This window comes from Pelophylax lessonae, assembly GCF_965119305.1.
Source record: "Pelophylax lessonae genome assembly, chromosome: 3".
Classification (NCBI taxonomy): domain Eukaryota; kingdom Metazoa; phylum Chordata; class Amphibia; order Anura; family Ranidae; genus Pelophylax; species Pelophylax lessonae.
Genome location: NC_138770.1, coordinates 202,028,989 through 202,056,611, shown reverse-complemented (window position 1 = coordinate 202,056,611; position 27,623 = coordinate 202,028,989). Strand labels below are relative to the sequence as shown.

Sequence of the window (27,623 nt, the reverse complement as noted above, 5' to 3'; positions counted from 1 at the left end):
GGACAGTTTCTGCTCAACCCCCTGTTGCCGAAAGGCCAGGATTCGGGTCACCGAATAAGTACGTGGAGGAAATCCAAGAGATTCACACCACGCAATATAAGACTTCCATGTGCTGGAAGTCGCTTTCCTTGCTTTAATTAGAGTAGGAATAACTGAAGCTGACAATCCCTTGTCCTTCAGTACCTGAAGGCCATTAAGCCAGCGATTGTAAAGCAAGATGGAAGATCGGTCTCTGAGACCGCAGATCCTCCCTGAGAGGAAGTCTCTAAGGAGCGTCCGCGACTAGCCTCACCAAGTCGGCGTTCCAGGCTCGACGAGATCAGTCCAGAGTTACCAGGATAACTGGAATTCCCTCCACCTCTATCCTGCGAAGAAGTTCCTGCAGTAACTTGAGAGGATGGAAGGCATACCGTAGCTGATACTGCCCCCACGGGGCGATCAGCACATCTGCTGCGTCCGCTAGAGGATCGCGGGCGCGAGCTACAAACCTCCGCACTTTCCTGTTGAGCCGAGACGCCAACAGATCCACATCCGGGGTGCCCCAATGAAGGGACAGCTAGTGAAATACCTCTGGATGAAGAGGCCATACCCCTTGATCCAGAATCTGACGGCTGAGATAATCTGCCTGCCGATTTCCCACCCCAGGAGTGAATACTGCGGAGAGAGCCGGAACAAAACCGTTCAGTCCAACGAAAGATGCTGGTCATTTCGATGGCCACCAGGACACTCTAGGTGCCTCTTTGGTAATTGACATAAGCCACGACCGTGGCATTGTCCGATTGGATCCGAACCGGGCTGCCCTGGAGCTGCTCAGTCCAGTAAATCAGACAAAGTCTGATTGCTCTCAGTTCCGATACCTTTATTGGTAACCTGGATACTATCGGAAGGAATGACTTCCCCTGGTTGAGCATCGGAGACCGAAGCCACCAGACCAGAGACTCCCTGGTCCTCTCGCTCAACCGGATCCGATTGTACAGAGAATCGAGATTCCGATTGCATTTGAGAAGAATCTCCTCTTGGAGAATTCGGGTATGAGACTGGGCGAACGATACTGCCTCTAAGGAGGCCACCATCAGTCCCAGCCAGTTGACGGACAGCAACATCCGAATCGTTGACTGAACCTTCTGGAGTTTCTCCGCAAGGAGAAACACCTTGCCAAGGATTTATCCAAAATTAGGCCCAGATAGTTCAGTCTCCTGGTGGGAACCAGGGATGATCTTTGGGAAAAGCGAAGAAAACGCTAATGTCCTGCGAAGATGGGGATATGAAGATAGCCACCACTGTACGGATGGACTCCATCTTTCCCAAGTCCAGAATTTGGACGCACCTTGCCCTCTTTCCTGGGCATTGTGAACAGGTTCGAATAGAACCCCTGAAAATGTTCTATCCAAGGAACGGGAACTACTGCTCCCTGTAGCATACGAATGTTGGGAGGGAAGAATCGCACCGGTAGAAGTGATCGAATACTCGATCTTGTATCCCGACCATATGACCTCTTGAACCCCTTTGTCCGGGATTCAGGAAAACCATGGATCTGGAAACCGGTGAAGACGTCCCCCCACCCCAGAGATGGGTGGGGGCGCATCAGGCTGTCTTAGCAAGAGAGTGCTCTTGCCCCCCAGTGAGATCCTTTATAATCTCACCCAAACAGGCGATCCCCTTGAAAGGGGAGATTAGCCAACCCATTCTTGAAACTAAACCAATGGCAACCACTGGCCTAAAGGTTGACCCTATCAGGGAAAAAATGAAGCGGGATTCCGCTTTCACTCTTCGATCCACCGGATCCCTAAAGGACGGAGCGTGCTCCAACGGGATAACAGTGGTTTTATCTGGAAATCGGTGAGTCCACCACTGGTGGTACCGTCCATTTTTTAAGGAGGGATACCTCAAACGGATAGCGCCTAGCCATGCGTTTGGAAATAGCAGGGGTACGTTTCAGACGACCCCATTTGGGCAAAGGAAAATCCTTCGCCATTTTGGTAGGCTAACTAGCACCAAAAAGGAATTTCAGTCTCAGCTACCTCTGCCGGTGTAACCTCAAGACTTAAGGTTTCCCGGACAGACACAACTAGTGCATCCACCAACGCTTCTTCTTGTGCTATGGCGGAGGCAAAAACGTCCTCCTCACTGTCTGAGGAGACATTACCTGAGATAACAGCCCCAGAAGAGGGACCTGCAGCTGCAGTGACCAGCTCAGAATCTGTATCTGAAGTATCAGATGAAATAGGGGTAGGCAGGGGTCGCTTTCTTGACCCCCGTCCCTGACAGGCCACCTCCACCCGGGATACCAAAGACTCCAAAACTGCTGATAATGCATCAATCCAAGTGGGGTACTGGAGGGTCCTGCGGCCACCTCGAGGGGATCAGGTGGGGATACATGTATGGCAGGGTCCATGATTATACAAGACACTTTGCCAGCAACCAAAAAAAAAAATAATTGCAAAGAAAAAAACTTTTTTTTTTTTTTTTGTAATCCCCCAGCGCAATAGCGCCCCTCAGTGTTACCTGCTTGGACCCCACAGAGAGAGAGAGACCCCAAGGCTCAACCTGATGCACAGAAGTTTCTATCAACCTGCTCCCAGCACTGTCTGTTACAGACAGGAAGTCTTTGGCTTCTTTTCCCGGGTAAAGGAGGCGGCTCCGCCCCTTTACATGCCTTCCGGCGCCTCCCAATTACTCCTCGAGGTGTTTGGTCATCTCAAACATGGCCGCCCCCATGCTGGAGACACGAGGCTACGCCAAGATGGCGGCCCCGCGCGACCTGTGGAGGATGGCAGCGGCCTGTGGCAAGATAGCAGCGGCCTGCGGGAGGTAGTCACCGGCCTGTGCGGCCTGCGGGAGGTGTACGGCCTGTGGAAGGATGGTGGCCTGCGGATGGCGGTAGTCCAGGCACAGGCATCGGCCTGTATTGCAACCTTATCAGGTAGGATGCTATCACCCTTATACATGGCCATCATCACAGTAATGCCCCACTGACTTCAGTCATGGTCCCTTAACAGTGCTCACTCATACAGTGACTTTAGATAGTCAGCTCCCAAACCAAGCCTCCTGGTTTCTTATTCACAAAATCACACTCAATTGGGGGATCTGTGACACCTGTTATAGGCTAGAGGGGGGACCCAGAAACAAGAGCGTCCGACCATCCCAAGGAGGGGCCCGCGTCCACCAACAAACCCGACAGGGGGAGAGGGGGAACATTTTACTCACCATACCGGAACCAGGCGGGCGCCAAACTCCTGACAGAACCCCTCTCCACCGAGGTGGGGGGGCTGTCGACCAATGTGGACGCCGTGACTTCGTTTCTAACTGGTCGTCGGCATCCAGGCGAGACGTTTAACTCGCAGGGTCAGTCCCCGTCCAGTGGGACTATGTCGCGGCCGACCCAGCGCGGAGCTAGGGCCTGCACGCGCTCGCAGGCTGACTGGGGTGACCACTGGATCTCAACATCCAGCCCGTCGCCCAGTTTCAGCGTACTTGCTTGAAGATCTCACAGGAACAACTGGAGAAAAAAAGCTGCCTAATAAAAAGTTTTTCTAAAAAAATCCTGCCAGGACCAAAGATCCCAGCAAGGAACTTAGGTCCTTACTCCTAACTAGACAGAAAAAACTGACTTCCTGTAGCAGAGAGAGAGAGGATATACCCTCTGGGACTGCCCCTAAGGTGTGGCCAGAACGTTTTCCTTCCGTCTAGTGTCCTACTCCTGTAGAGGGCAGTATAACCCAATGTGTTATTAATCAAGAGGACTGCGTCTGTCAATGAGCGACAGAGAAACATAAATTTTACCTATAGGTAAGCCTATAATAAGGCTTACCTACAGGTAATGTAAATATCTCCTAAATGTGCACCATTTGGGAGACATTTACTGTAGATGCAGATAGTGACATCACTCTGCACTCTGAAGGAACTGCCACCCGGACCATTCCTTCAAAGTCCTGTGTTGTAAACGGCGCCTCCCACGCCTGGGAGTTACGTAATCGCGGTTCCGGCCACTCACACAGCTGAAGTCTGTATACCTGGAATGAAGATGGGTGAAGATGGAAGTGAATTGCCAATGTTTTGGTGGTTCAGGAAAAGATAAAAACCTATAATGATGCATTCAGGTTCCTTTTAGGTGTTCACGATGTCTTAGGAGCATATACAGTAAAACCTTGGATTGAGAGTAACTTGGTTTAAAAGCGTTTTGCAAGACAAGCAAAATTTTTTAATAAATTTTGACTTGATAAACAAGCGATGTCTTGATATACAAATAGCGTCATGTCACAACTTACTATAAAGGAGAAGAGAGGTGCTTCTAAGTGTAGCAATATGGTTACATTTAATGAAAGTACAACATTTAGCAACTCACATGGTTGATAATTAAAAGAGGCACATCTAAGTATACAGGCATCCGGGGTAAAGCTGTCCACATAGACCGTCCTCCGCACCGTGAACAATGTCATCCCTTCCACTCTGCTCTCCACGAGCGCTTCAAGCCTCGTTTTCAGATCACTCTACTGCAGGGTAGTCTGACTCTTCCCGGGCATGATTGCAGACTGACAGCGGTGAGAGCTGGCGGCGCGGAGGGCGATCTATGTGGACAGCTTTACCCCATATGCCTGCATTCTTAGATGTGCCTGTTTTTAATCATCAATTATGTGAGTTGCTAAATGTTGTACCTTCATTAAATGTACCCATATTGCTACACTTAGAGGCACCTCTCTTCTCTTTTATACTCTGTAGCTCCTGCTAATCCCCTTGTGGAGGCTGCCATTTGTGGATGGACATTTTATGGTTACACAACCTTCACATTGCTAAAATCTTTTTATATGGACTATAAACTGAAAAATTTATGAATAAATGGTTGTGGAACGAATCATCTGAGTTTCCATTATTTCTTATGGGTAAATTTGCTTTGAGATAAGAGTGCTTTGGATCACAAGCATGTTTCCAGGAACTAATTATGCTCGCAATCCACAGTTTTACTGTATATGATATGCATTTTTTCATATATTCTGGTTATTTTTTGAACATGTCTGTGACTGCAACAGCATAAATATACCAGGGTGTGGCATAGAATCCAACATACCGCATTATTACCACATTATTTTTTTTCTTTCACAGGTCACCCACTGGTGTGCACACACCGCGAGTAAGGAGCAGCAAGAAAACGAGATGATGGCTATGTGTTACCTGAGCTGCAGAGTCTGTTGCCAACATTACCTTCATTTGATTTTCTCATAAGCGAACAAAGAAGATATTACGAAAGTAGGCATTAAATAAGTGCAAAAAACAGTACTGATGTAAAGATAAAGGGTCCTTTCACACGGCCGCTCCGTGTGTCCGCAAATCATCCCATCCGTTTGCGGATGATTTGCGGACATAATGTAAGTGAATGGCATTGCGGATGTCAGCGGAATACCATCTGCTGACATCTGATTTTCCTCCTTTCAGTTCTGTTTCGTTTTTTCGAATGGAACAGAACCCTATTTTTTCTTCCGTGTAAAAAACGCAAAGGAAGGAAAATCGGATGTCAGCGGTGTCATCCGCTGACATCCGCAGTGCCATATACTTACATTATGTCCGCATATCATCCGCAAACGGATGGGATAATATACGGGCACACGGAGCGGATGACAGAAATGTCATCCGCTCCGTGGAAAAATAAAAGTCCCGCAGCGGACCTTTCACACGGAGCGGCCATGTGAGAGGACCCGAATGATACATACTGTATACATGATATCGTTTTAAAAAAGCATTCTACCAAATGTATAACAGAAATGCAAACATATTAGGAGGTTTCACAGCACAAACTCTTTGATAATCATCAATAGAGATATATGATGGTGTAATTACTCTTCAGCCCCCAGAAAAGTAACAGGCAGCCTTTCTAAAGACATACTGGGGTTGATTTTTTAAAACTGGAGAGTGCAACATCTGGTGTAGCTCTGCACTCCAATCAGCTTCCAGGTTTTCTTGCCAAAGTTTAAAGGATAAGTTCACCTTTTGGAACATGTTACATGTTCCATGCAAACCAAAGTAATGTGTGTGAGCCGCTCAGGCTGTGTTGGAATGTAGTCCTGTGCCTGCTGCTGTGAGTGCTGACCAGGAAGGGAGCTCATCTATGCTCCGAACAATGGTGAAGAGTATCTAGATGTCCCGGAAGCCGCACATCAAGACAAGACCTGCTGTGTGATGGTAAATGGCAGTCTCAGCCTGAACCCCACCAGGCCTTGCCCCCAAAACATTTCAATCCACCCCCAGAACTTACTCAGGTGCCCACTATCACTCTTTGAAACGAACATGGCTGTGCAGGGCACCGCCCGCCCGGCCACATCATTCATTTACAGTGCTCTGTGAATGGGAAAATACATGTCCCGACTGCCTTTGCAGCTGGTGGCTTGTAATTCTCAATGAACTACCATGGCGCTGTTGAGCACCGTGGTAGTTCATTCATATTTACCGTCAGTGAGTATCTGCTTGCCCATACGAGGTACAAGCAACCAGATACACCGACAGGTCTTCAGGAGTCCTGCAGAGTACCAGCAATCTGCTGATTGCTGGTGCAATCCTTTACAGCAGCAGTCCCCATCTTTTTTGGCACTGGGACTGGTTTTGCGGAAAAACATTTTGCCAAGGGCAGAGGGTTTATGGGGGAAGGTGTTGGATGGGGTGTGGGGGATTCGGCAGTAGGTGATTTGTCGGGTGAATGGCTGGGGTTAGCACTTCAATCATCCTGACACCATGCTCAATATGGTGTCAGGATGAATGAATCACATTATTTATTTTACTACATTGTAATATATAATGAAATAGTTTTAATCACCATAGTTTAGAATCAGTGGGAGCCCTGAGCGTGTCACTTGCCACTGTCACCTGCCACCAGATGCAGCGTGTCACTTGCTGTGAGAGAACTAGGCGAGCAGTGTCCCAGGGCTGCAGGCAGTGTGGTTTGTTCTCTGGGGCCAAGTTTCCAACAAGTGTATGGGTCGTCTCTCCTCTCAGTGGCAGTGCGGCTCGGAGTCTAACAGGCCGGGGGTTGGGGACCCCTGCTTTACAGGCTCCCAAAACAAAAAATAGTAAATACACATTTTTTAACTGCAAAAAAAATGTGCATTTAATGTTTTTGGTAAAAGGTGAACTTATCTTATAATTGAATAAGCTGAAGTTGGAAGCTGATTGGCTACCATGCACAGCTACACCGGATTTTTCACTCTCTAGTTTTAGTAAATCAACCTCACTGTGTTAGATGTATGTGGATGACCAGGGGCGTTGCTAGGTGGGAAAAAGACCAGGGGCTTCAGCCGAAGGTAAATTTGATAACCCCTCCCACATTTTAAAGTAAGTCCCACCCAAGCTCCTCCCACATTTAAAAGTAAGTAACACCAAGCTCCACCCAATGCCCCCCATAAAATGTTCTATGAACCCATTATGACACCAAATCTTGGAATTGTTAATAATTAGCAATTAGGAGTATTATATAAACCTATATTTAAGACGGCAGTAATTTCATGCAGGGACTGCAGGGACTGCAGTGACTGCTTCCATCTTGTGATGGGCTCAGGCGTGTTTGGATCCTACTCCTAAACCACCTAAATGATCCCGCCAGGAAGCCGTCACTGCACACTGCCAATCATAGGAAGTGAGGCATATACTGGCCCGCAGCTGCACATACATACACACGTTGCTCATGATTGTTGGTGTGCAGTGATGGCTTCCTGGCGGGATTGCTCAGGTGGGTTGGGAATAGGAACCTGAACACGCCTGAGCATTTAGACTTCCTCAAGTGAGTTTTGTATTCAAATAGATGATATATTCCTATAGATTCCTATAGATTATCTATAGATCCTATAAATAATGGATTACAATACTGTACTGCAAAAAAGGGATTTCTCATGTAAAACTATGATGTGATAAAAAAATATAAAGTGACATGTTTTCTCCGACTGCAGATCAGCTGGAAATACAAGGAGTCTCTTGCTGTAGACATACTGCTGACTTATTGGTCTTACTCAGAGATCAGCCATGGATGACAGAACCAAGAGCCTGCGCTAATTCTTCATAGAGCAATAGATGTCCTGCAATGGCCAATAAAAAGCCAATTTAGCAACATGAAGGGCAAAGAGTGGTAACCCATACCAAATTATCACAGCAGCCTCTGATTGGCTTCTTTGGGTTGCCACACTTTGCATAACATCAAACTCTCACTGAATTATTAAAGTGCCCTTGGAGTCTTAGTAAAATTCATAGGCTGTATAGGAGACAAGATGGGAAGGCAGAGGTGGGGGTCTGGGGTGCCTAATTACAGTTGTGGTGAAGTTTAGTGTCACTGCGATGTGTTGAGTGCTGAATGACAGTTGTGATGGAGTTTGATGTTACAGTGATGTTCTGAGGTTCTGGATGGCAGTTGGTATAGAGTTAGATGGTACAGTGATGTTCTGATGTGCTAAATGATGGCTGTGGTGGACTTTGGTGTCTCGGCATTGTTCTGAGATGCTGAATCTCAGTTGTGGTGGCGTTTGGTGTCTCAGCGATGTTCCGAGGTGCTAAATGACAGTTATGGTGAAGTATGTTGTCTCAGTGATGTTTTGACGTACTCAATGGCAGTTGTGATGCAGCCTGGTATCAGAGAAATGTTCTGATGTGCTGAATGAGAGTTGTGGTAGACTTTGGTGCCTCAGTGATTTTCTGAAATGTTGAATGACAGTTGTGGCGAAGATTTGGGGTCTCTATGATATCTTAAGGTGCAGAATGACAGTTGTAGTGAACTCTGGTATTTCAGCCAGTGTTCGGAGGTGTCCAATGACTATTGTGAGGGGTCAATGGTGTCTAAAAGGTGCTGAAAGGGTAATGAGTTGCTTTTAAGACTTAGTCAGCTTTGTGTGCAATCTTAGCCTCAAAAAGACAGTTAAATATTTTTTCCAGCATTTTATCATTTATCTTTACATTATGTTTAGGACTAAATGATAAAATGCTGGAAAAAATATTTAACTGTCTTTTTGAGGCTAAGATTGCACACAAAGCTGACTAAGTCTTAAAAGCAACTCATTACCCTTTCAGCACCTTTTAGACACCATTGACCCCTCACAATAGTCATTGGACACCTCCGAACACTGGCTGAAATACCAGAGTTCACTACAACTGTCATTCTGCACCTTAGGATATCATAAAGACCCCAAATCTTCGCCACAACTGTCTTTCAACACTTCAGAAAATCACTGAGGCTGGCACCAAATTCTACCACAACTCTCATTCAGCACATCAGAACATTTTATTACATATATCAATATAAACATATGCACACTTATAGTTACTTACTTTTTGATGCTGTTAATCTGGCCAGCTCCTGGAGTACGTGTGAAATGGCACCAGTGCCATTGCCACGCTTCCTTCAGGGCCTCCCTCGGCTCTAAGCTGAGCCGTACTGAGAAGCGGGAGGTGGCCAGTGGGTGGAGAGTTCTAGGCGTGGAGGAGGAATTGAAATCCTCCTCCGTTGGGACTCGGAGTCTGGGCCCGTGCTCTGGCTGCTGTCACCTGACGCTGACGATGCTGACGTCATGTGACATCACTGGTTGCTAGACACCAAGTGGCAGGCCATACTAGCAACCAGTATGTCCGCGGCACGCAGGCAAGGAAGTAGAGCCAGGTGAGGCCAGCCAGCACATAGAGGAGGAGGAGGATGGAGACTCTGGGCTAATAATTATTTAGAGTGAACACGAGACCTGGGGCTTTTTGGGGGAAAACTCCGGGCTTTAGCCCTGGTCAGCCCACCCCCCCCTACCGACGCCACTGTGGATGACCGTAAACCAAATGTGGCAAAATAAAAACTGCAAGTATGTAAAAAGTCTGGTCTAAAAAGTTTGGAAGATTACTTGGATCTAAATTTAAAGAACAGAATAAATAACTTGCTTATGCTTATGAAATATAAATTACTATAACATAAACCTGATGCAGCACCCTCCTAGGTAGGTGCTAGAGTAAGTGTATATAGTTTTTGGTTTCTCTGCTTAACAGACAGTAGGTCAATCTATGTGCTGTCTGCTTAACAGAGGCTGTGATTGTTCAGCAGAGCCTACTCAGGGTGCTCTGGTACTGCTCATGCTGTCTTGAGAAATTTCACAATAGTCTAGTAGCTTTGGAATGTACTGGACAGTGGGAGGAAACCAAGCAGATGAGAGCATGAATGTCCACACAGCCCTGGCCATTTAGAAGGGGATGTGCCCCGCCCTTAATGCATGCTGGGTGACTGTATTTATATTCGATGAGCAAATGGGCTCTGGGCTGCCGCCCCTCCTCAGGCACAGGCTGCCCTGCAGTCTCAGGTGGATGACCTGAGGGCCTGAAACATTGAATGAGAGCTGACTTAGGGAGGATGTCCACGGATCCTGTCTGGTACTACTGAGGAAGGGTGCTGGTGGTGCTTCAGGAGCCTTATGAGTACAGCCCCCCTAAAGGGACCCTTGGGATTTGTGCAGATAAATCACCCTCCTGGTGCTAAAAGTCAGTTACTGAGTGTAAGCTAAAGCGAAAACTGGCTAGTGTCTTGAAGAGGCAAAGTCCACTGAGTTCCTTCTGCTACGAAGAGACTTGTTTATTCTGTACAGCCTGCTGTATGATTCCACTGATATTCTGTTACACAGTTTTATTGAGAAAGCGGTCCTCACTTGTGAATAGTTTATTTGGAGTATCCAACTAAATCCCTTCTCCTATCCAAGTTCTCCAAATAAAACATCAAAACAAATCCTCTAGACTGGTCAATGGAGATAACAAGCGGAAGAGTGTGTGCACCTGTCTGTGGAAAATACCATTTGTCTGCCTGTGGATTAATTAGTGGGAGACCCAGGCAAACAAGAATTCAAGCTGCTCCTGCAGGGGTAGCGCTACAATTATATTATAGTAATAGATTAAAAACTATAATATACTAATTAAGGTCATTCTTCTCTAATTCTGTCAAATACAATTTTACTGTGGCTTCTTTATTTGAATAGAAATGCTGGCTTACCTTTCTAAATGATGTAAAATACAGTAACCCAAAACAATCAACAAAAAAATCGTGTTGATGTACTTTCTAAAATAAACTTAAATCTGACTAATTTACTATTTTTTGAACAAGCTTATTGACTTGACTCTTAAATGTAAATTCTGAGTTTGGTGCTTTCCCAAGCACTGGCTCACAGTTCGTTAATACGTACAGCGTATGTCACATTTTTGTTAAGTATAAATGATTCTCACCGGATTTCGGGACGTAGGATTCCATTGCCAGCAATGAAATGTAGTTTCTCCAACATGGACATGGGTTTATCTATCAGAGAGCTTTCATCGTCTGGTATATCTTTTCCACTGCTCAGCTGATTTGAAACCTTTAACATTATAAACAATACATTTTAATATTTAGTTTTGTATGGATCGGATATACAGAGGGAAAACCAGTAAACAATGTTATTCTCTTTTCTTATGGTCTTTTATGTTTTACCTGTACAGCTAATTTTGAAGATCGTTTCAACTTCATGGAGGAAATTTCTCTGGAAAAATTCACTCTTGGATTGTTTCTTTGTGACTGTAAAAGTATACATATGATCTTATAAATCCAAATTAGATATACAGTAAATTTTAAATTAAGTGCATGGATGCCAAGTAACAAGTAAGTATAACACTCACGGGTAGTTATTACTTCTCACAGAGATATTCCTACAGTACAGCCCCTGACAATGCCTACCTATATGTTTTTCTCCAAAAGGATGGAGCCATCTTTGTTTATGCATTATCCAGACATTATTATAATGTTTTTTTTTATTTGTTTTTTTTGTTCCATGTTTTTTAGGGAAAGAACAAACAACAATGTACAAACTGTCTGGCACATGTAGTTACATACAACAATGACATGCAGGTTTAGTAAGCATAGAAGGCAGCCAGACAGTACCAATAAAAGTACAGGTTATCATCTAAAGGGTACAGTATGTCAAACAACAACTGTTAAGGAGGTAGTACCCACCAATGTAGAGCAAACCCAAAAGGGTTACATTAGCAAGGATTATGTCCCCATAACAGAGTGAGCAGGTATCAGGGTGTAATATACAAGGGAAGTTGTCTGGGGAAGGTGGTCAGGGAGTTTAAAGGAGAGGAGAGGGGTAAAGAAAAAAAAAAAAGGAAAGGGGGTGGAAGGGACAGGGACCAGAGGAGGAAGGCACGGAGGATGATAAGATAGAGATGGAAAAAGGGTTAGGATGTTAAAAGGGTGGGGGGGGTAATGGGTAGGGGACGTGATATGGACCCCCTGGGTGTACTGGTCAGTCCTCCACATAAGTGCCCACCGGGGGGGCAGGAGTCCCAGAGGTTGAGTTTAGAGCCTGGAGCATTTAGTTCTGGAAGAGCGTTGCTGCTTGTAAAGATCAAAGTCTTTAAACACTAACCAACCCGTCCAGGTGGATAGAGACGAGGACACAGTTTCTCTACTTGTATGTACCAGTTCTTCCATCTTTCCCAATGGATCAATGTGATGAAACCAGCCAAAGAGCCCCAGGGTCTCAGTCAATCTCCAAAATCTAGGAATGCGTGTTTTGGTGGCATTAAGCACATAGATGGTAGGAGATCGTTTGTATGTGGAGGGAGACATGTCGGTATGTTGTAAAAGGCAAATGGCTGGTTCGAAAGGTATGTCCCGATCTGTGATCTGTTTAATTGTAGAGTGTACATCCAGCCAGAAGGGGTGTATCCGGGGACAGTACCACCAAATATGTAAAAGCACTGTCAGAGTGGCAGTGCAAGCAGACTCAGGATAAGGAAAAATCAGGAAAAATAGCTTAGAGATGCACCGGAGTACGATACCATTGGCTACAGAGTTTATAGTTCATTAACATTAATAGACTCTTTCAGGAGATTGGCATTTATAAAGGACCAGCCCTCGTCCATAAGATCAGTCTCCAAGTCAGTATTCCAGGCCTCCTTTGCAGTGTCACCGCCAGGAAGGGACCGGGTATCAGAGAGCATAATAGAATAAGTCATGGGGATGAAATGGGTCTGTTGGGAGGTAGGGTAAAAGAGATGTTCAAAGTCTGTCAGGGGCCTAGTGTGACAGGCACACACATGGGTATCATTTACAAATGTCGGATCTGAAGGTAGGTCCACCTGGGAGGAGGCTCTGGCTTATCTAGCTCTTGAAGTTCCTGGAGAGAGCAAAACATGTGGCAGGTAAAGAATTTGCTTGCTGGCAGTAGGGGGGAAGCCCACCACATCTGGGGAAAAAAAGGGGTATTCCCAGGTGGAAATTCCAGGTTGTAATGTATTGGCATAAGGGGAGAGTATTTAGCCATCAGGGAATATCGGAGTCTGAGTGACTTAAAGATAGACATGGTGACATTCAGCAGAAGGTGGGATTTAATCAGAATAGTGGGATTACTAAACCAGGGCAAAGTTGTAAGGGAGTAGGCATAAAGGACTGCTAAAGTGCAATCCAGTCCTTCAATGAGAAGTGTGCTGACCAGTAGACAACAGATGATAGATGATAGGCCCAGTAGTACTTTTGGATATCTGGGAAGCCGATGCCCCTGGCTGTTTTAGTAAGTGTAAGTTACTGGGGCTTTTATTATGCCACAGAAAAGTTCTAGGTTTTTGGCAAAGCGTGGCAAAAAAGTGACAGGGAAATAGAATTTGTGTTCAGAATAAATATAACAGGCGGGGCCGCGAGATGAGGATGACTGCTAGAGAATGTTTTGTTACATGGATTACCAATTGCCAACAGAATAGGTGCCCCCATGGAACTATTGTTTTTTTCTATTCAGTGTGTCACTGATGAGCAGTTCTGGCCAGAGTGTCTCTTAGGCAATCACTAATACAGCTGACTGTTTCATCACTGGCAGCCATGCATATTTAAACAGTGGGATTGGTTTAGGCTCCTCCCCTACTGACGAAGTCCAAACTCAGATGTAACGCATATGGGATAGAAGCCTGACATCTGATGTCATCCCGCATCCATTCCTAGATATACGGCGGTAAGCCGCTGTCTGTATATGAATATCAGCTGGCACGGCTCAAGTGCCCTTATAATATATTTTTATTTTATATTGGGATGGGAGAAGGGATGAGTGGGACACTCCAACACTTGAACTATGCACAATTCTGAGGACTTCTAACTTAAGGATGCGGCAAAGCTGCTAATTCACCCTGCCACTGGATAAATCTGAGGTAAATGTTTCTTATAGTATTTCTCTTCAGGGCACTCACCTAGTACCCCCTTTCCTCCAGCTGACACCCGTCCACTGACTACACTACTCCCCTTCCTGGGGAGACCCTTAGGCAAGATCCTCTGTACTCACGATACTGCTTTACAGATTCTTGCAGTGCCTCAACTCCTCCAGTCAGCTCTCCTGGACCTCTGGGCTCAGCTCCACACCTCTGGCTCACCAGGCCGACCACCTGTGGCCACACACCAACTGCTTCAGAAGAGGAGGCAGCCACCACCCTCCTTCTGGGACTCTGCTTACCGCCAAAGACCTTAAGCACATGTGCTCTTGGCTTTTTATACTACACCCCACAATGCACCGAAACAGCCGTCTATGCCAATCCCTGGGGCTGTATCAAAGCCTGTGTCCTCATTGGCCAGCTTTCCTCCACTGTCCAATGTGCCTCCCCGTTGGGCACAGTAGAGACACTCCCTCAGACCATATGAATCACACACTGGGCACATTGAGCAGACCTAACTCACAGATCCTGCACCCTGTTAAGTAGAGTGCAATATAAAAGTTACGTGCTGTTCCTCTGATAGGCAGACAGAGCCAAAAACTATACTCACTCTCTAGAACCTACCTAGGAGGGTGCTACACACTGATTGCAAATGTATCCCCAGGTACTTAATGGAGTGTGATGTCTATTAGAAGGGGAAATTGTGTTTACATTGGGTTATGGTATCCGGAGGTAAGGTGATATTTAGGGCCGAGGACTTGGAGTAGTTAATCTCAAAATTTGTGGTATTCTGGAGCTCATCCAATGCCTCAAAGTGATATCAAAGGCAATTAAAAAAAAAAAAAAAAAACAAACATATAATACTTACCTGCTCTGTGCAATGGTTTTGCACAGAGCAGCCTCAATCCTCCTCTTCTTCGGTCCTCCACCAGCGCTCCTGGCCCCTCCTTCCTGTCGAGTCCCTCCAGAGCAAGCAGCTTGCAATGGGGGTGTCAGAGAAATGGCCATGCTGCAACTGGCAACTCCACCAGTACTTCCAATGGCCGCAATGGACTCAGGCCATAGACTCATTGTTAGTGAAATGGCTGTGCTGCAACTGGCAATTTTGCCAGTACTTCCCATGGCCATAATGGACTCAGGCCATAGACTAATTCACTGGCCTATGAAAGGACTCTGCTCAGCCCATCAAATTGCTGGATTGTCTTCAGCTCCTCCTGTTTCCTGAGCGTTGCTACTTCCTGGATTCCAGTTTGACCGGGCTTGTTCCTGACCTGTCTGCTCTCTCTCCTGGCTTTGACCCTCGGCTTAGTCTGACCATCCCTGCTCCAGTTTGGCTCTCCAGTTATCTGACCTCGGCTTGGCTCACGGACTTGCTTCCTGTCTACCTGCCCTCCAGTACCTGATCTCGGCTTTCCGAGATCCCGTTTGGAAGGAAATTCCCCCTTTCTGAAAAGGAACTGGAGGCCCTACGGGTCTATATCAATGAGAATTTGAAAAAGGGGTTTATTCGCCCATCTTCTTCTCCTGCAGGTGCTGGTATATTCTTTGTGGAAAAGAAATATGGCACCTTGAGACCCTGTGTGGAGCTGAATAAGGTCACTATCAAAAACCAGTATCCGCTCCCCCTTGTCCCTGAACTCTTCCAGAGTTTCCTGACTGTCCGCCTCTTTACCAAGTTAGACCTGCGGGGAGCCTGTAACCTTGTCCGGATACGGCTGGAGATGAGTGGAAGACCGCATTCAGAACTCGTTTCGGACATTATGAATACCTTGTCACTCCCTTCAGCCTGTAAAACGCCCCAGCCACGTTCCAGCACCTGGTAAATGATATCTTTCGGGAGTTTCTTGACCACTTCCTCATCGTATACCTTGACGATATATCCTCATTTTTTCTGCCTCACTGGAACCCCATCGGGTTCACATTAAAAAATCCTTTCTACCTTGAGAAAACACAGACTCTATGCCAAGGCAGAGAAGTGTGACTTTGAAAAGGGGTCCATTCAGTTTTTGGGACTCATCATTTCCAGCGATTGGATTGCCGTGGACCCACAAAAAGTGAAAGCAATCCTAGATTGGCCTGCTCCTTGTGACAAGAAAGGTGTTCAGAGATTTGTCGGCTTTGCTAATTTTTACAGGCGTTTTGTGAAAATTTTTTCTTCCATCATTTTCCCCATCACCCAGTTAACCTGTCATCAGTCCCGCTTTCTGTAGTCTCAGGAGGCCCAAATGGCATTTGACAAACTTAAACAGCTATTTATCTCTGCACCCATCCTACAACACTCTGATCTGCCCTATGTGTTGGAGGTCGATGCCTCGGAAGTGGCCACCGGGGCAATCCTGTCACAATGTCAAGGGCTCAAATCTCTTCTCCATCCTGTGGCCTTCTTTTCTAGGAAAATGTCACCTCCGGAGAAGAATTATGACGTTGGCGACCGAGAACTGTTGGCCATTAAATTTGCACAAGAAGAGTGGAGATATCTATTGGAAGGAGCCACCCATCCTATCGTGATCTTCACGGACCACAAAAACTTGGATTACCTCAGGGCTGCAAAACGTTTGAGACCCCGACAAGCCCGATGGGCGCTATTTTTCTCCAGGTTTAACTTCCATATTTCTTATCGACCTGGCTCCAAGAATGGGAAAGCAGATGCTCTCTCCCAGATACCCCAGAAACAGCAGAACCTGATACCATCCTTTCTGCCCATAATTTTCTCCTTATCCAGCCTGACCTGATGACAGCAATCCGACAGGCCTCAGCCCTTTTCTTGGATCCTGAAGTACCCTCCTTGAAAAAACAGGAAGGGTTGCTGTAGCATCAGGATAAAATCTTTGTCCCTCCCCAAGTAAGACCTCAAGTTCTTAAAGTATTTCATGACAGTAAACTTGCTGGGCATTTTGGAGTGCGGAAGACTTCAGAGATTATCCAACGCTCTTTTTGGTGGCTCAACCTTGGGCAGGATTGCAAGGATTACATCGGCTCTTGTACCATCTGCCAATGTAACAAGGGGTCAAGTGCCAAGACTTGGGGTTTGCCAAGACCACTTCCCATTCCTGAGCAACCCTGGAAAAAGATATCTATGGACTTCATTGTTAAACTACCCCCTTCAGAAGGATTTTCCACCATCTTGGTGGTAGTGGATCGCCTTTCCAAAAGGGCCCATTTTCTACCCATGGTTGGCACACCTTCAGCCCTGGACACAGCCAACATATTCATAAGGGAGATAGTCAGGCTACATGGTCTTCCAGACAACATTATCTCAGATAGAGGAGTGCAATTTAACTCCAGGTTCTGGAGGGATCACTGTAAATACTGCATACCATCCTCAAAGCAATGGGCAAACAGAGAGGACTAATCAAACTATAGAACAATACTTACAATGTTTTTGCACCTGTTCCCAAGACAACTGGGTCTCGCTCCTCCCCTGTGCAGAATTTGCTTACAACAATTCTCTTCATGCATCCACCAACCAGTCCCCTTTCTGGGCAAATTATGGATTTCATCCCTCCTTCCTGCCTAACACCCTTCCGGAAGCATCAGTTCCTGCTGTCCAAGATCGGATCAGCTTCATTCAAACCAAGTATCAAACCCTAGAGGAAGCCATGCGTAAGGCCCAGGAGGACTATAAAAGGTTTCATGACTGTAAAAGAAAGAAGGGTCCGAATCTCAAGATTGGAGACAAGGTCTGGCTGTCAGCCTTGAACCTTAAACTCTCATGCCCATCCAGGAAGCTTGGGCCAAGGTTCATCGGTCCATTTGAAGTCAAGAGGGTGATCAATCCTGTGGCTTTTGAGCTGGCACTTCCTGACTCCATTAAGGTACACCCAGTTTTCCACATCTCCTTGCTCAAACCAGTTGTCCCCGGTCCATTTCCTGGGAGAGACGAGATACCTCCACCTCCTGTCTTGATCGAAGGGGAGACAGAATTTGAAGTTGAGCCCATACTGGATTGCCGAAAGAAAGGGAGGCAAACTCTGTATCTTATTAAATGGAAAGGTTACCCCCCTGAAGACAATTCCTGGGAACCCGCTAGTAACCTGCATGCCCCCAGGCTGGTACAAGAATTTCACAGGAGATTCCCGGGAAGCTTGGCCCGGTTGGGCATCCGGAGGCTGCCCCTTGGGGGGGGCACTGTCAGAGAAATGGCCATGCTGCAACTGGCAACTCCGCCAATACTTCCAATGGCCGCAATGGACTCAGGCCATAGACTCATTGTTAGTGAAATGGCTGTGCTGCAACTGGCAATTTTGCCAGTACTTCCCATGGCCACAATGGACTCAGGCCATAGACTAATTCACTGACATATAAAAGGACTCTGCTCAGCCCATCAAATTGCTGGATTGTCTTCAGCTCCTCCTGTTTCCTGAGCATTGCTACTTCCTGGATTCCAGTTCGACCCGGCTTGTTCTTGACCTGTCTGCTCTCTCTCCTGGCTTTGACCCTCGGCTTAGTCTGACCATCCCTGCTCCAGTTTGGCTCTCTAGTTATCTGACCTCGGCTTGGTTCACAGACTTGCTTCCTGTCTACCTGCCCTCCAGTACCTGATCTCGGCTTTCCCACCGACTTGTCTGCTTCTGGCCTTCCTGTTATACCTTTGGCTTGCACCTGTTGCAGCTTCCTGCCGAGCCCTGTGTTTGACCCCCGGCCGGTCTTACACCTACTGCCTGGTTGTTCCTAGTTCCTCCTTGGACTGTCCGGTGTATTCCTGCCCAGCACTCTGCTAGAGACCGCCTGCCCACCATCAGGACCCTGCCGGCAACCAGTGCTTCTGTGGGCGCTACACCCTCTGTCTCAACCCCAGGGGTGTGCCGCACTCAGCCGCAAGGGGAGCCCTCTCTGCATCTCGGCCTCAGATCAGGTACGTGACAGGGGGCACCCAAGCAGGCTCACTCTCAAGCCTCTGCTCTGTGTGTCCATTCAGACATGGAGCTGCAGCTTGGCCCCGCCCCTCTCTCTCCTCATTGGCTCAATGACTGTGATCGACAGCAGTGGGAGCCAATGGCTCCCATTGCTGTTTCAGCAAATGGGGAGGGAGGGTCCCCAGAGAGCCAATGCTCTTGTGCATATTGCTGGATCGAGAGGGAGTTCAGGTAAGTATTAGGGGGGCTGTTGCACACAGAATGTTTTTACCTTCATGTATAGAATCTATAAAGGTAAAAAAACCTTCAGCCTTTAGAACCACTTTAAGAGGTTGGGGAGAGAAGTCAGAGGTTGGGCCAGAGAGAAAAAGCAGATCATCTGCATATGCAGAAACCTTAAATTCATTATGAGAAGTCAGAAGGTCGCGAATGTTCTGCTGTATCATGCGGAGAAACAGCACCAATATGATGACGAATATAAGTGGGAAGGGAAGAAACAGGTTTTTCACTATATCAGAACTTGGTGTTGGCTGCCAGTATCCCAGTCAATGTAGAAAAAGGAAAATTCCCCCTGTGTGTATGGGACTTTGAAAAGGTAGCTCAGACACCAGATATTCGTATAAACAAAACATTTATTAATATATGCTAAAAAGGTGTTTACAAATGAGTAATACAGAAAATTATAAAAACATATCCCCTAGCCATGTATCATATATAACCACAATTTATAGGTAATAAGCTGTTTTTTCGCCTTTCCTTAGGGGTAAATCAAAGGAGATACATAGTTTCAAGCAGCTTTCTATTAAAAGAAAAAAAATAACATTGTAATACATATACAGCAGGAATGTAATTTCTGGCCATGATTTCCATCAAGAATGTACATACCACCAAGGTAGTCATAGACATTCTCTCGCTGTGTGGGTAAATTTTAAAAGAAGGGGTCAATGCTTCCCTCAGAAGTTGGGCACCAGGGGGCTGCAAGCATGGGGGGTAGACTTATGCACAAGGTCCCCAATAAAGGGTTGTCGGTGTTCAAATGCCCCCCAGGTGGTGCACTGTACGAGACAATAATACAGGTAGTGTGTAGGGTTTTTGGCCAAAGTACCCAGTGGATCCCTCCAAAGTCATCATCTCTCCAATGATGTGGCCTAATCAAATAAAGTACAATTTTACCTGAATTCCTAAATGCACAGTCACACACTATATTGTGGGAAGATACCGGGCTTCCCTGTCACACTATCAGACTGGTAAAAGCCAATGGCTTATGTTCGCCCTAGAGGAAGAAAGAGTGGGCAAAGGTTCAGGTTATATAAGTCTCTCCCAATGTAATACTGCAGCCATATAAGTAGGATGTAGGGGTCTAGAAGTTGGTTTGTTGTTACCTTCTGTAGTTTAGATGGTGCATGTAGTCCCTCCAGACGCTGCTTGTAAAGAGGACTTGTCCTAGATTTTAATACGGCGTTAAATGCCCGCGCATGCGCACCGCGGTCGCCACCTATGTGCAGATCGACGATAAATGGGACCAACTGTTGTGGAACGCATGGCGCTATCCCGCACAATGGTGGGGCGGTGCCATGCGCTCCATGGACACCGGCACTTACTGCCGATCTATCTGCCAAGCTGACCGCACATCCCCCGACTCATACAGGTGAGGGAAAGGGGTCACAGCAGTGGACCTGGGAAAGCAATAAAGGAAAACAACACCATATTGATAGACAGCAATCAGAGTGGAAATAAACAAAACATCCATGCAAGGTTATGCACCACAATAATAGACAGCCAAACACCTGAGGTCCCGCCAAGGGCCTCCATCCCATTGTGTGTAAACATAAACCACCTCTCCACTTGCATGCCTGCAGGTATGAACCTCAGCCTCCCCTCTCTCTCCAAAAAGAGTGGTTTGCCTGTGTCTGATGGGTGAATACAGTACCTTCTATATGCCAGCCAATTGAACCCCCCTATCACCATCCTACAGTGTAGCGACCCACCGATCGTAGGTCAGAGAAGCCACAAAGCAAAATAACGATAGGTACCCCTATTGTATTTAAGACATATGGATCCATTCCTGTCTAAATGTGTCTTGGTTTATTTTATTGAAGGGTATTACCACATCATGTAAAACCTAGATGTAGGTGGCCATCATCCCAAAATCAAGAGATACAAATAATACCCCCTAAGGAGTGGGATTATGTAGGTGACCAAACATCCAAAAAATATTCCAATAGTAAGTTTACAAACAATTTTATTATATAGAAACAATAAAAATTGCATATAGAGACCATGCATATAGAGACCATCTCTGTATGCTGAGAGAAGAATGAAAAAATCAATAATTGATGAATACACAGCTTACAAAAGAGGGTCATACAAACAATAGGTGACTAACGGGGTGGCACGTGTTCCAAAGAGACCTAGCGCGTTTCGGGTGTGCCCTTCTTCAGGGGGCTGTATATAGGAAACGTACAACTTCCTATATTGTCAAAAGAATAATAAAGAATTTCTCTTACAACATGGCATGTTATTTTACAGTTCATATATTTATGAATTATGAATTGTTTGTATGACCCATATAGGGCACACCCCGAAAAGCGTTGGGTCTCTTCAGAACACGTGTCTTCCCGCTAGTCACCTATTGTTTGTATGACCCTCTTTTGTAAGCTGTGTATTCATCAATTATTGATTTTATCATTCTCCTCTCAGCATACAGAGATGCCTGGTCTCTATATGCAATTTTTATTGTTTGTATATATTAAAATTGTTTTTATCTTGAAACTTACTATTGGAGTATTTTTTGAATGTTTGGTCACCCATGTAGTCCCACTCCTTAGGGGGAATTGGTTTATTTTTATTATACATCTCCGTGACATAGATTATGCCTTGTAATTTTAGGGATTGATTTCCAACCTAAATAATGTTTATATTGATTCGTATGTTGAAGCGACTAAGTTAATATGGGGTTTCAAACTATATATCTTTAGTTGAGGACATATATTGGTCATCATGGGATTGGGTAAGGATATCCTCCAGCTCACATCTACAGTATGATCGCCATCACATCTAATCTATGCAAAATGCTGTATGTTTGGTGCACATGAGCACCCAATTCTTGTGAGTACATTACTAACCTTTTAATGAAAGAAACACTGTTTGAAAGATATAAGCACTATTGTGGCCCCCCTATTTCTTTCATGTGACTCCGCATGGTTAAATGATGGACATCTACTAAGGAGAAATATCCCCCTGAAAAGCTGTTATACCATCAACTCCGCGAAGGGCGACCATGAGAGGGTAACTTGCGCAGTGAGACCTTGCTTAGCGGCTTGGTCACAGGAGAGTAGGTGAGAACCCAGGCACACAGGGTGTTGCGGTGGAGGTCACTATAGAAGTTTTCTATGAAAGCACGTCTCTAATGGACTATTTATATATAAAAACACCATAGCACTGGAAATTGGCACCCGGCACTTTATTCACTATTTATCTTTTTGATCATTGTTTTTATGTGCAATATTAATTTACATTTATCAGTTTTATAATAATTTAAAAAACACTGTTGATGATATCAGCATAGTTTATATTTGAAGAATTACTATTAACAGATAATGCACTTTACTATTTATATAATATTTGTTTTATTTTAATCATGATTTGATCAAATGCACATTTATTAGAGACTTATTGATTATATATTCATAAAGCACTTTATGTTGCGCGGCATATTTTATTATTCTTGGATTTTGTATACTTTAGGGAGAGTGCTGTGCTCCCTGCAATACTCTGTAGTAAGTGCTAGACCTATTTTTAGCTCGCAGGATCACTAATTAATCACATATTAAAATAGTCACTTCGACATACGGATCAATATAAACATTTATTTAGTCACTGATGAAAGTTAAAAATCTATCCTTAAAACTACAAGGCATAATCTACAGGGCTGCTGCTAGAAATCGCGGGGCCCTGCACAGAGTACCTGGCAGGGCCCCCTCAAGAAAATATTAAAGATATATTTAGCTAAAATTACAACAAAATCATCGTTATCATAACATATTATCATATTATCAGACAAAAATATAACATAACGCGCATAATTCCTGCTAAATCTAAAAAAAAAACGATGTTAAATAAAAAAGAAGATGAGATGAGAAAAATATACAGGCTGGGCAGTTGGAGCTCAGTGATCAGAGAGACAGAGAGAGAGAAACAAAGTTACAATTTACAAATAAACTCCTGAGCAGAGATAAGTGCTGGGAGGGGGGGCCCAAACAAGGGAAGGGGATTAGTGAGGGACAACTGTCTCTTTCTCAACAGATCAAAGCTGATAGCAGGGAGAGGGACAGATCAGATTCAGGTGCTGGAGGAAGATTTCTGTAATTGTTGTCCATCACTAATCCCCCTCTCTGCTAGGGCCCCCTACAAGAGGGCTGGTGGTCCCCCCCCCCTATCAGCGGCCCTGATAATCTATATCACAGAGATGTATAATAAAATAAATCAAGACACATTTAAACAGGAATGGATCCATATGTCCTAAATACAATAGGTGTACCTATCGTTATCTTGCTTTGTAGGTTCTCCGACCTACGATCGGTGGGTCGCTACACTGTAGGATGGTGATAGGGGGGTTATATTGGCCAGCATGTAGAACGGAATAGAGGGTGTCTGCCCAGCAGACACAGCCAAACCACTCTTTTTGAAGAGAGAGGGGGGACTGGTGTTCATGCCTGCAGACATGCAAATGGAGAGGTTATTTATGTTTGCACACAAAGGGATGGAGGCCCTTTGCAGGACCTCAGGTGTTTGGCTGTCTGTTATTGTGGTGCATCATCTTGTATGGATGTTTTGTTTATTTCCACTCTGATTGCTGTCTATCCATATGGTGATGTCTTCCATTATTGCTTTCCCCATGGTTTATGCATTTAAGAGTCTCTGCTTTACCATTGGATGACGGGTTAATCCCCGGGTAGGGTTGGGGGGGGGGGCACATGCATAAATATGTGTGGGGCCCACCATAAAGCAGGTCCACTGCTGTGAGCCCTTCCCCTCACCTGTATGAGTCTGGGAATGTGCAGTCAGCTTAGCAGATGGATCGGCAGTATGTGCCGGTGTCCGTGGAGCGCATGGCGGCACCCCACCATTGTGTTGGGCAGCGTCGTGCGTTCTGCGGACAGTCAGTTCCATTGGTCGTCGGTCTGCACAAGGGCGGCAACCATCGATGTTCAGTGCCATATTAAAGTCCAGAGCAGGTCTGCTTTAAAAGCAGCGCTTGGAGGGACTACACGCACCATCTAAACTACAGAAGGTAAATAAAAACCGATTTCTAGACCCCTACACCCTACTTATATGGATGCAGTATTACATTGAGTAGGACTTATTTAACCCGAACCTTTGCCCACTCATTCTTCCCACAGGGCGAACACAAGCCATTGGCTTTTACCAGTCCGATAGTGTGACAGGGAACCCCGGTATCTTCCCACACTATAGTGTGTGACTGTGCATTTGGGAATTCAGGTTTGATTGTACTGATTTTAAATAAGCCACATCATGGGAGGAATGAAGACTTCAGGGGAATCCACTGGGTACTTTGGCCAAAAACCCTACCCACTACATGTATTATTGTATCTCGTATTGTATCTCGTACAGTGCTCCACCTGGGCCATTTGAGCACCGACAACCCTTTATTGGGGACCTCTGTGGGGTCCTTGTGCATAAGTTCCCTCTCCCCGATGCCTGCGGCCCCCTGGTGCCCATCTTCTGAGTGAAGCGTTGACTCCTTTTTACATTTACCCACACAGCCAGAGGATGTCTATCACTATCTTGGTGGTATGTACATTGTTGATGGATATTATAGCCAGAATCTACATTCCTGCTGCACATGTACTACAATGTTATTTTTTAGTTTAATAGAAAGCTGCTTAAAATGATGAGAGTGACTGAGCTGTAGGTAGTGTGACTGAACTAAGTGCGTGCTGATCAGTGCGCTCGCAGTTCACTGATGCTACAAGTCTACCGCAGGTCTTAAAGTTCACCCGTTCACACATTCCCGTAAATTAATGATGCGGCTGTGCGGCCCTCACAGCTGCCCCTTTTAAATAGAGACAGCAGGTGCAAGGAGAAGAGGGGGGGGGGGGTAAGCGAGGGGTTCTGCATGATAACATGTTACAGGTTACACCGTAAATACGGGTGTAACATATTACTAAGGGTGAACTTAGCCTTTAACTCCTTCATTCCTCTTAAAAAAATGGAAAAATTACTTCAACAATTCTCTAACATTGGCACAATCGTCTACTGCCAATAAATTTCAAGAATCAGATTCTGTTATTCCAACACAATGATACAGAGTGCTTACTGTCCTCCACAAAACTTTCCTAAACACATCCTGATCCTGCAGAAAATGCGGAGGAGCACAGGGGTCTCTGATACACATCTTTTGGTGCTGCAAAAAACTCTATGACCTCTAGAAAACCTGCCCAAGAACTGACAGAGGTAGCGCTTGCAAATTAGCCAGCAGTTTGCCTTCTCCCTCTCTCTACTCTTTCCAAATGCAAATACAAAAGGTCCCTCCTGATACACCTTTTTTTTTCCAAATATAAACTTTATTAAAGCACGTAGTGCGTACAGTAAATCAACATACAACGTTTGCACAATTAGTGTACAAGGCTTCCGTAAACATCGCATACAACATATCATATGATAGTGCTAATTCTACACTGTGTGTGGCTCTTCCACCTTGCACCATTTTTTCAGTTTTTTATAAACAGAAGGATTGAAGCAACAGCAAGCCGTGATATCAGGAGGCAGGGCCGGACTGGCGTACCGGGATACCGGGAGATTTCCCGGTAGGCCGACTGCCCTGGGGCCGCTTTGAGAGCAGCAGCACTCAGAGGGCCCGTCCACCCGCAAGTTCCGGCCGCCCGCCCGCCATTCACGGCCGCCCGCCCGCAAGTTCAGGCTGCCCGCCCGCAAGTTCAGGCCGCCCGCCCCCGCCATTCACGGCCGCCCGCCCGCAAGTTCAGGTTGCCCGCAAGTTCAGGCTGCCCGCCCGCAAGTTCAGGCCGCCCGCCCCCGCCATTCACGGCCGCCCGCAAGTTCCGCTGCTGTGTGTGACTGGGGGAGTGGCCGCCACCGTTGTCTGCTGGCTGAGCAGTGTCACTGCAGACCGCCTATCCTCTCCACCCATAGCTTCAGAGAGAGAAGCTGAAGGTGCCGATGTAGCTGACGACCAATAGAGTGAGGGGGAGGAGCTCTGCTCTCTGCTGGGAGACCCACACGTCAGAAGAAGCTTCCCTGCAGGCACGTGTGAAGAGGCACTGAGGCTGAGGAGGAATCGACTGACAAAGTAAGTACAGTAATCAGCAGTGCAATTAATCCCATCCTCCATCACCACTACACCCTGCTGGTCTCACTACCCCCACTTATCTTATTCCTGATAGGATGGGGGGGCGCACCCCCCGATCACCACTGCCACCAATCTCCCCTCACCACTATAGCTGCCACTGATCCCACTCCCCTCACCACCATCACTGATCCAACCCCCCCACCACCACCACCCCTGCCACTGATCCCACCCCCCTCACCACCACCACTGCCACCGATCCCACCCCCCTCACCACCACAACTGATCCCACCCCCTCACCACCACCCCTGCTGCCACTCATCCCACCCCCCTCATCACTACCACCATCGCTGCCACTGATCCCACCCCCCTCACCACCGCTGCCACCTCCCTCACCACCACCACCACTGCCAACGATCCCACCCCCCTCACCACCACCGCTAATCCCACCCCCCTCAACACCACCACCAATCCCACCCCCCTCACCACCACTGCTGCCACCGATCCCACCCCCCTCACCACCACCACCGCTGCCACCCCCCTCACCACCACCACCACCGCTGCCACTGATCCCACCCCCCTCATCACCACCACCGCTGCCACCGATCCCACCCCCCTCATCACCACCACCGCTGCCACCGATCCCACCCCCCTCATCACCACCACCGCTGCCAGCGATCCCACCCCCCCCTCACCACCACCGCTGCCACTGATCCCACCCCCCCTCACCACCACCACCACCCTCACCACCACTGCTGCCACTGATCCCAACTCCCCCCTCACCACCACCAGCATCATCACCACTGCTGCCACTGATCCCAACTCCCCCCCTCACCACCACCAGCATCATCACCACTGCTGCCACTGATTCCACCATCTTCACTACCACTGCTGCCACTGATCCCACCCCTCACCACATCCACTGCCACTTATCCCACCCCCCTCAGCACTGCCACTGATATCACCCTCCTCACCTACAACCAGGGCTGCCGTTAGAAATTATAGGGGCCCTGTATAGCCTACCAGACCTGTTTTTGTTATCCTGAAGCTATTCTCCCCTACCCTGCAGCCGGCAGCAGAAAAAAGAGAAGCGTCAGCGCTGCTGTAGGGGCACAAAGGACAGCAGGCGGAAAGTGGTCATCAACAGTGGTTTACTAGAACAGATCTCCTGTGGTTCCCCCCCCTCTGCAGCAACTGAAAACTGGTGGAAGGGAGAGAAGATGAAGCCAGCAGCGCTGCGAGTAAGGGGGACACATACAGGGGAGCCTGGGCAGCAGGGAAAAGGG

General features: G+C 46.6%; 1 protein-coding gene across 1 annotated transcript in view; it reads right to left on the bottom strand.

Annotated features, from left to right (window-relative positions):
• MYO7B (myosin VIIB) overlaps positions 1-27,623 on the bottom strand; it is a 545,169-nt gene that overhangs the window by 242,152 nt on the left and 275,394 nt on the right. Inside the window, exons 25-26 of the mRNA XM_082249873.1 lie at positions 11,450-11,533; positions 11,209-11,336 (exon numbers count right to left, since the gene is read on the bottom strand). Coding sequence (XP_082105999.1) covers positions 11,209-11,336; positions 11,450-11,533 — 212 coding nt within the window. The remainder of the gene's footprint in view (positions 1-11,208; positions 11,337-11,449; positions 11,534-27,623) is intronic.